The 9,724-nt window shown below is 48.2% G+C and overlaps 1 protein-coding gene across 1 annotated transcript; it reads right to left on the reverse strand.

The window, feature by feature from the left end:
* Positions 1 to 212: 212 nt before the first annotated feature.
* LOC148043321 (uncharacterized) lies at positions 213 to 4,241 on the reverse strand. Its single transcript, XM_087726217.1, has 2 exons — positions 3,244 to 4,241; positions 213 to 488 (listed from the first exon to the last, which is right to left on the reverse strand). The coding sequence occupies exons 1-2, from the start codon at positions 4,190 to 4,192 to the stop codon at positions 439 to 441; spliced, it is 999 nt and encodes a 332-aa protein (XP_087582343.1). The 5' UTR covers positions 4,193 to 4,241; the 3' UTR covers positions 213 to 438.
* Between the last annotated feature and the right edge of the window lie 5,483 nt (positions 4,242 to 9,724).

The raw sequence follows: 9,724 nt of genomic DNA on the forward strand, positions 1-9,724 counted from the left end.
AGTCTTGTAAGTAGGTGGGACGGTGACGTTCTCGTCCCGACCTTCGTGGCTCCCCGGCGGTTGTCGTCGGGGGGGAAACCGCCGGCGGAGGTGTGTCCGTGGCGGGGCGGTGAATCTGCGACGCGGTCCCGAGATATGGCGCTGGCTCCAGGCCCGGTGCCCGATGTCCGTTTGCCCGGGGTGGCGTCTCCGTGGCAACAGGAGCGTCCGACAGTGGCCCCGTGCAGTCTGGTTGGGGTGTAGGTTCAGAGTCTCGATAAGGGCTTCGAGGAAGGGAGTAGCCGGGTGAGGCGCGTCTGTCCGAAAAGTTCGTATCGGCTTGTCCCCCGTTCCCCGGGTGGAGGCGGTCCGTTGGGGGGAAGGTCATCGAGGGTGGCTCATGCTGAGAGCGGGTGTCTGAGAGGCTCGGGCCGTCTGTTTCCGCGGGGAGGCGTCGCCTTAACTGGTCCACGTGGCGCCTCCATTGTGTTCCGTCGGCCAGGCCGACCCTGAAGGAACAGGGGCCAGTCAGGGCTGTGATGGTTGCGGGAACCCACCGTGGATCCCCAGAAAAGGAGCGGGCCCATACAGGATCCCCTAACTTAAACGCGTGGGAAGGGAGGGCCCCCAGGTTGCTCGGCAGGTCCCCTGCGTAAAGTGGATGGAGCCTGTCTAGGCGGGTTCGCAATCTCCTACCCATCAAGAGCTCCGCGGGACTTTTATTAGTCGTTGGGCAGGGTATGGAGTGCTGGCTCAAGAGGTAAGCCGCCACTCTTTCTTGCCAGTCGCCCTGGTCCATGCGGCCCAAAGCTTCTTTGGCTGAGCGAACTGCGCGCTCCGCCCGGCCGTTGCTAGCTGGGTGATAAGGGGCTGTGGCTGCGTGTCTGATTCCTTGTTCGGCCAGGAATTCTTGGAACGTGGTGGAGGTAAACTGGGGCCCATTGTCTGAGACTATCACATCCGGTAACCCATGGGTGGCGAACATCTTACGAAGGGCCCTCACTGTACTCTCTGCTGTGGTGGAGGTCATGATTACCAGCTCCACCCACTTGGAGTAGGCATCGACTACTATCATGAAGTTTCGGCCGTGGAAGGGGCCTGCAAAATCAATGTGTAAACGGGACCATGGGCCTCTAGGGATTTCCCACTCGCGAGGGGCGGCTGTGGGGGGATTCGGCCTAGAGTTTTGGCAGATCCTGCATCGGCCTACGTAGTCTGCAATTTCCGAATCTAGCAAGGGCCACCACACATAGCTACGGGCTAAGGCTTTCATTCGCGCTATGCCTGGGTGGTTTTTGTGGAGTGCGGGCAGGATTCGTGCCCGCAGGGCTGTGGGGATCACTACCCTATCCCCCCAGACAAGACAACCCCCGTGAAGGGCGAGTTCGGCTTGTCGTGCTTTAAATGGTCGGAATCCTTCCGCTACCTTTTCCGCGGGCCACCCCCTCAAAACCCATGAAGCTACTTGGGATAGGACGGGGTCAGCCTTTGTGCAAGCTGCGACGTCCGCGGCAGAGACGGGGAGGTCGGATTCGGCGATGGACAAAATAGAGAGCGCGGGCACGTGGGCTGTGTCCGTCTCTGGCAAAGGGCAACGGCTCAGGGCGTCTGCGTGCCCTAGCTGCTTACCCGGACGGTATAACAGCGTATACGAATACGCCGTTAGGAACTCCGTCCAGCGTGTCATGCGGGGAGACAAAATGGGGGGGGTTGGCTTGTCGCCTGCCAGTAGCCCCAGGAGCGGCTTGTGATCCGTGACAAGGGTGAAATTCCTACCATAGAGGTAGTCATGGAACCGCTTAATGCCGGACACTGCAGCCAGGGCTTCTTTATCGATTTGGCTGTAGTTCCGCTCCGTGGAGGAGAGTGTCCGGGAATAGAAAGCTATGGGGGCCTCTGAGCCGTTCGGGAGGGCATGGCTCAGGACCGCCCCGATACCATAGGGAGAGGCGTCGCAAGTCAGAACTAGGGGCATCCTATCGCTATATTGAATTAGGACTGCCGACGAGGTCAAAATGTCTTTTATAGCCGCGAACGCGTGCGCTTCACGGCTACCCCATTTCCAGGCCGCTGACCGGTCAAGCAGTCAGTGTAGCGGCTCAGCTAGCGACGCCTTGTGGGGAATAAAAGGGGCGTAGAAGTTTAAAAGCCCCAGGAACGCCTGCAATTCCGCCCTAGAGGTGGGTGCGGGTGCGTTTTTGATGGCGGCGACTTTGGAAGGAGTGGGGTGGATGCCTTGGGCATCAATGAGGAACCCCAAGAATTCTACTTTGGGAACAGCAATTTCGCATTTGCTGCGCTTTAGTTTCAGTCCTGCCTCCCTAAAACGTGTGAGAACCTCCCGCAGTGTTTTCAGGAGTTCCGAGTGGCTGGGGGCTGCGACCAGGACGTCGTCGAAGTAGGGAACGACGCCTGGGAGCCCGTGGAGCAACCGCTCCATGAGGCTCTGAAAAATCCCCGGGGCAACCGAAACGCCGAATTGGAGGCGGCGGCAACGGAAGGCCCCGCGGTGGGTGACGATGGTCTGGGCTGTAGCCGCATCGTCGTCTACGGGAAGCTGCTGGTAGGCCTGTGCCATATCTAGCTTGGCGAAAATGCGGCCCTGCCCTAAGGAGTGGAGTAGGTGTTGCACTACGGGAACCGGATATGGATTTGCCTGCAGGGCCAAATTGATGGTCGACTTATAGTCGGCACATATTCTCACCGATCCGTCGGGTTTGACCGGGAGGACTATGGGGGTTTCCCAACGGGCGTGATCTACGGGCTCGATTACCCCCTGCTTTATAAGCTTATCAAGTTCAGCGTCTACCTTTGCTCTCAATGCGAAGGGGACCCTGCGTGCCTTCAGCCTAATGGGAGCGACCTGGGGATCGAGGCAGAGGGAAATGGGGGTGCCCTTATAGCAGCCCAATTTCCCATCGAACACATCTGCGAACTCATCTAGAACGCTATCTACGGTGAGGGGGACTACCCTGTGCACCCCCTCTATGGTGAGGCCCAAGGCGGGAAACCAATCCAACCCAAGGAGAGCGGGCAGATCGTTCCTGACGATTAGAACTGGGAGTTTCCCCTTAAAGTCTCCGTATTCCACCTGGATGTGGAATATTCCTGCTGTGGGAATCCCATTTCCCTGGTAGTCTAGGAGGGAGACCCCGACGGGACGCAAACGGCTCTGGGGAACCCCGGGGCAAAGGCGGGAAAACAGGGCCCAAGATAGGAGAGAACGGGAAGACCCGGAGTCCACCTCCATTCGACAAAGCTGACCTTCGAGTCGGACGGCGGTGCTGATTTTGCGATCGCCGGCGGGAACGTGGGAAGCCTGGTAGACCACGCAGTCGGCGCTGGAGGGCTGGTAGGTTGAGTGGCAGTCCTCAGCTCGCCTCGCAGGACGTGGCTGTTGGCGGCGTTGCGGTGCCTGGCGCTGGTCGCTGGGCTGCATGAACGATGGGGCTGGCACGAGAGCCCGGCAGACCCTGGCGAGGTGTCCTTCTCCTCGGCAGCGGCGGCAGACGGCGGAACGGAACGGGCAGGATGCGCGGCTGTGGCGGCCGCCGCATCCGCGGCAAGGTGCGTTTGAGACTGGCTGAGCGGGCGTCGGTGGTTGCTGGTGTGGCCTCCGCTTCGGCTGCATCCTCATTTGTCCGACGGTTTCCTCCTCCTCGTCTTCAGCAGGAGAGAGATCGTCGACGAGGTTCGTCTGGGTGGAAGGCCCCGCGGCGGTTTGCGCGGGGGTTTTCAGCTGGAGGCGTTCGATGTCGGCCGTGGATTGTTCGGAGAGCTCCGCTGCTCGCGCGGTCTCCACGGCTTGCACCAAGGTGATTTTGTGGTTCCGGAGCATGCGGCTGCGCAAATGCACGTCGCGGACCCCGCATACAAACTGCTCCACGAGGTTCTCCTCCAGGTCTGCAAAATCGCACTGGGCGGCCACTGTGCGCAAAGCCTCTAGAAACTGGCTGATGGATTCGTTGGGCTTCTGCACTCGGCGGCGGAAGGTGAAGCGGCGTGCGATCAGAGAGGGTGAGGGAGCGTAGTGGTTCCTCAGCCTGGACATCAGCTCGTCCCACCCAAGTTTGTAGGCTGGCCTCGGGGTGGCCAGGGCTCTCGCAGAGGCGAACATGGAAGGCTCACAGCAGGACAAGAAGAAGCTGCATTTCTCCTCGTCGGTCTGTGCCTGGTTCTTCGATGCGATTAAGTAGCACTCGAAACGCTCCATGAAGCCGTCCCATGATTCTCCGGCGGATCCGAATGGCGCGAAAGGAGGAAGCGCTGAGGCCATCGTGGTGAGGAGCCAGAGAGGGGGAGGAAGAGGGCGGAGAAAATTTTGCGTTCGCTGCCGGAGTTCTCAGCCTGAGGATAGCGTTCGTGCTGGTTCAGACGCGGTGGCAGCTGGCTTGTTCTTCTCCGTGGTCGCGGGAATCGGAATCCCACCTTCGTCGCCAGTTTTGCATCTTGGAGCGAAGGGAAGGACGCGACAAAACGGGTATGCAAACAGCAACCTTTATTTAGAACAGAGTGACTACGATTCAACGTGGCGTGGTTCGCGCCAAACATTTATACCTCCGGGTTTGAACGAGGAGCCAATGGGGCGTCGAGTAGCTCGACCTATCAGGGCGAGGATTGAACCGGCTCCGCCCGGGAACCAATCAGAAAGGGAGTCCTTATTCCCGCGCTTGTATTTCCCGCGCTAGTATTCAACACTTTAATCTGTGATAGAGAAGGCTTGGTTTCTAAAAGAAAAAAAGAATTATATACACACATAATCAGAAATGGGCTTAATCTGACTATAGTGTACCCATTTTTAATTATTTAAAAGATAATTCACAGTTGGAATACATTAAAGACAAAAGGCCTTTTATAGCATGGCACCAGGGTATGTTTTTTGTATCAAGCTTTTGTACATGACTTTAGATCCTGTAGGCAAACATTCAACATTCAACTTCTTACTCATGCCTCCTGTTTCAACTTCTTATTTTACCTTTTCTAGAATTTCTTCCCTATCTTTTAATACATCAACCATTGCTGTTCTATTTCATCCTGAATCCACAATGATGGAAACTCCGTAAAGCAGTCAAAACTATAGGGAATTTTTCATTCCTATCCTTCCCATTTACTTTAACTAATTTCCTCAATAGTTTCTTAATTTTTCCATTATAATGTTCCACTTTCTAGAACTCTAGGGTCTCCCCTAGAGTGTAGCTTCCTATGAATTCCTATTGCATTAGTCATTTTCCTTATGACTTCTGATGCAAAAGTTGACCCTTTATCACTACTTAAAATTCTTAGAGTACTGTTCTGACCCCCACTTTGTCCATTCAGAAATGAAAGCCAAACAGAACGTTCAAAGGAATGTCTTTATCAGTCCCGGCTGTTGCTGGCTGCGAGTCCCAAAATAAACACAGATAAATGCTCTGGCAAAAGTCCTAACTCATAAACTGCTACAAAACAGGATTATATAAATCACTTATCCAAGTGCTTTTCTCGATGGAAAACAAGAGTATATAAATCAAGTCACTTATCCAAGTGCTTTTCTTGATGATTACACACGAACGGAGAATGTTGACTAGAACAGAAATGGAACGTTGACTTCTGCAATCAGGGCGTGGCACCATCAATCTTTTATCCACAGGAGGAGATCCTAACGAGCAACAGCTGCTCATTATCATCTCCTGTGAGTCCTCAATTGTTCCTTACGTCGGTCAGCCCTTATCCTGCATGCATCCTGAAACAACTCACAGGAGGTTTCTGTGTCAGCCTCTCTCACTGATCCAAGGCTCAGTCATTACCTGGGGACCAACTAGTCTCTCTGAGCCCTGCTCAGAGTCAGAATCCTCTCCAGGGCCCTCTGCCTCCTCCAGGCCTGACTCATAGGGCCCCTCGCTGTCAGAGTCTGATAGCAGCTCCAAAGGCTCCTGCCGAGCCACAACAGAGTACTAAATCTATAAAACGCTTGGTACAGCTTCTTGGCTGTAATTACTGCTGCATTATTTTTGGTAGGAAAGTCCTGTGGCCATCCACTAAATCCACCAATCACTACTAGGAGATATTTATTCCTTCTCTGTGACACAGGGAGTTTGTCAATATAATCAAGATACAACACTGCAAAAGGTTCAAATTGCCTCTGAAGCAAGACAGGGACTTGCAATTACGAATAATCATGCTTTTCAAACAGAGTGGGCAATTATCAACAATATGAGAAATGAGAGGGCATTGTTGGTTAATGAGCCCCCATCATTTCCCTTGAAGGAAAATTTTCCTACTCCTTCATGTCCCACATCATGTAAATCAAAGACAAGATCCTCTACTTCAGATTCTGAAGAAGTGAGGACAGTAGAAGAGGCAGAATGCACCAAGGTGTCTGCTGCTTGATTCAAATCAACTGCCTATGATGACCCTGGTTTCTAATGTGCCTTAATCCAATAGGCTATGACCTCTATCATTAGTATTAAGGTATAAATTTGCTGCCATTCCTCAGACTGTTTCAGCCCCCTCCCCAAATATTGGTCCACCCATCTCTGACCCAGAAAGGCCAAAACTCTGTCAAAGCCTGATAAATATACCAACTATCTGTTAAAACATGTGAAGTATCCAAGCCTAAAGCACCAGCCTTTTCTAAAACCAACTGCAAGGCAATGACTTCTTCTTCTTGAGTACTTTTTGTCTGCAGTTTTTATCTAAAAGTGTTACCAGAGATAGAGATCCCTGCAGCTACAATAAATCAATGATACCATCCCATCAATACCCTCCACCAATAGCCCAACATTCAAATTTAGATTGGTTTGTGGGAAGGATCTGACACTGAACTAATGGCACAGCCTGTTCCCCTGGACAAGAATAAAAAGACCCACTCCCAAATATTCTCCATTTTTTAAAAATACGACCTAATGGAGTAGAGTCTGGATTTTTATTCAGACTGGTTCCCATCAGAAACAATAAACCAACAATTACCACAATCACAATGACACCAGCAACCACACCAGCAATATTCAAAGGTCCCACAAAAAGGTGGAACACCAAGTCTTGTTGGTGTTGCCCTCCCTCATAGTTGTGACACACCCATGCCAATGCAAAATCACAATATCTGTTTTGTGTGATACTAAGCAACAAAATATAAGACTCATAAATGGCACAAAATGAAGCCATATCAAGCAAACACCACAACACTCATTCCAACATGTCACATTGCTGTTCCATTGTCCCACTGGCTATCTACTTTCTTTGGTCAGCAGCCAAAACCTAGCAAGGAAGTGGTGCTAGATATAATAAAACAGAGCTCATCATCTACATCACAGTTCACTCATACACAATAACACCATACCAATCAGAAGTACAGCTGTCTTGCACTGACAAGCTATACTTCCAGTGAAAAATCTCTTCACATTTTGAAGACCCTTTTCTGGCCCCCAGCAGTATAGTTCCTAAACTCTCCAAAAACTGCTGCACCAGCCATCAAAGGATGGCCGCATGGGTACTTACCAATCTGCAGCTAGGCACCCATGAACTATAATGGCCTCAGCTCCTGCCACCTTCAGGACTCTCACCTGAAGTAAACATTAACACAGAAAGATTCTACAAATGTAAGTCCACTCATCAGGCATGGGTCTGGGTTCATTCCAGTCTTCACTTGTCTACTCTGAATCAGGGGTGGGTTCCTGCCAGTTTTTTTTTTATTAAATGTTTTTTAATTTTAGTTTAAAACGGGTACAGCATCTTTCTTAATATATCAATCAATTACAGATAAGTTTTGGTACATCTCCACAGTCAACCAACATAACTCATATTAACTCAAGCATTATTATATATCCATTTTCATTTAACTGTGATTATTATTTAGAAATATTGGTAGGAGTAATAATCTTGAACAAATATAAAAAAAAGAAAAAAGAAAAAAGGACAAATAGAAAATAAAAATTAAAATAAAAGATAGTAAATAATACAAAAAGAGACAAAAACGACAATCAGGAAAACAAAACAAAACACAAGTGTCTACTATGAAAAAAAAAAGAAGTATATCAACTGGTTACAACATGTTTTGGTGCTTCTCTTCTGTTAATTCATATTAATTCAAATATCTTAACTCGAATATTTACCATATCAACATCATTATACCTTCAGTTTTAATTATTATGGTTATTTAAACATCCTTCATCCTTAGCTATGCTAAAGAATTAATCCATAACACATGCTGGCAATTCATTTACTTATTTGTAAAATCCTCTATTATCATCAAATCCTCATATCCTATTTTAGCTAAACATCCATAATATTCAATTATATCATATATCATAACATTTTCCCAGTATTGATTAACATTTGATTGTATGAATTTTATTTGGTTTTTTAATAGTGATAATTATTGTAGTTAATACTCTTTATGTATAGTCTAAAGGTGTTTTCTCATATCCAATTGTTAGTTATCATATCAACTCCACATTATATACATTACTATCAATATCAATTATTATTCAGCTATATCTGTTACAAGAAAAAGCAATTAGGTTTAACTAGTTTTCAATTGTATTCATCAATCTATCAGTCAGTTCCAAATTATATATATTGCTATCCATATCAGTCATTATTCAGCTATATCTATTACAAATTGAAGTAATCCGATTTAGCTAATTTTAAGTTGTATTCTCCCATCTGTCAGCCTGTGTCCCTCCAACAACGAGATTTCCTCAGTCCAATAGCCATTCGTTGGATAAGTTTACCAAATGTTTCCATAAGCAAATCCAAACAAAAATATTTCGGCACCTTTGGATTCTGAATGTCGGTGATGAAATAATAATGTTGTCCTAGGCTTATAAAATTTCCCAAATTAACTTTAATTCTCAAGGGTGGATTTTCCATTCCTCCTGCACTCTGTCTCTTTAAATGAGTCGTCTTTATAGCTCCCCCACTCCTCTCTTCCTCTGAGATAGACCAGACACCATTTCTCACATTTTCCATTTGTGTTTCAGGAACATTTAAGCATTCAACGATCTCAGTTTTAGCTTCATATTTTATAATCAGTTGATCCAGTTTTCTTTCCAGTTTTTGATAAGAATCAAAAAGTCCTCTACACGCAGAAAAAAGAGCCTGAAATGAAATCTTAGAGGTATTTTGGGACGCCATGATGTGTCGTAGTTAAAAATTAGAAGCTCTCTTTTTTTTTTCCCCACCGGCTTCGAAGCACTTTTTTTTAGTCTCTTACAGGCTGTCAGTCTTATCTAGTTGTAAACAGAACTAGGTAGTAAAGTAATAAAAATGTCGAATCGTGACGAGCTAATTAGTAGGAGATAAGTTTTACGATCCACTTAGGGAGATTCAGAGGGGGGAGGATGTCGCGGAGTTTCTTGAAGCATTTAAGAAGTAAAGTAACCACCAGTCATAAATCCATTAGAATAAGCCAATTCGCCGCTAAATCTTCCTGTTCTTTGGTTTCAATTAGCTTAATTTTTTAACACGAACAGTCTCTCTTGGATAATAAAATCAGCTTACCAGATGACATCACTTCTTCCATTCTTAGGGGCAACCTGCAGTTTCAGTTAGCACGCAGCTAATCCAAAAAGGAATTGGCACGAGGAGTTAATACCCCCCCCCAGAGATTTGCGGGTATCTCTGAGGTCCTGGGCCTCTTCCCACCTTCACTGTCATCTACGGGACAGCTAGAGTTCAAAGAACCCATCCAAAAATCCTTCGGTATAGAGGAATTTCAGGAGTAGCCTGAAACTCCATCTTCTCACTGCTAAGCCCCGCCTTCTTCCTC

Source organism: Thamnophis sirtalis, unplaced genomic scaffold, assembly GCF_051295495.1.
Source record: "Thamnophis sirtalis isolate CommonGarterSnake01/CBP01778 unplaced genomic scaffold, rThaSir2_p1.2 scaffold_12, whole genome shotgun sequence".
NCBI classification, from domain to species: domain Eukaryota; kingdom Metazoa; phylum Chordata; class Lepidosauria; order Squamata; family Natricidae; genus Thamnophis; species Thamnophis sirtalis.

Bases quoted from the DNA above. Each gene is read 5' to 3' on its own strand.
- LOC148043321 (XM_087726217.1), bottom strand. From the start codon at position 4,192: ATGGAGCGTTTCGAGTGCTACTTAATCGCATCGAAGAACCAGGCACAG. The intron at 489-3,243 runs GTCAGCTTTGTC...CTGTTCCTTCAG, and splicing joins CACCGCCGTCCGACTCGAAG to GGTCGGCCTGGCCGACGGAA.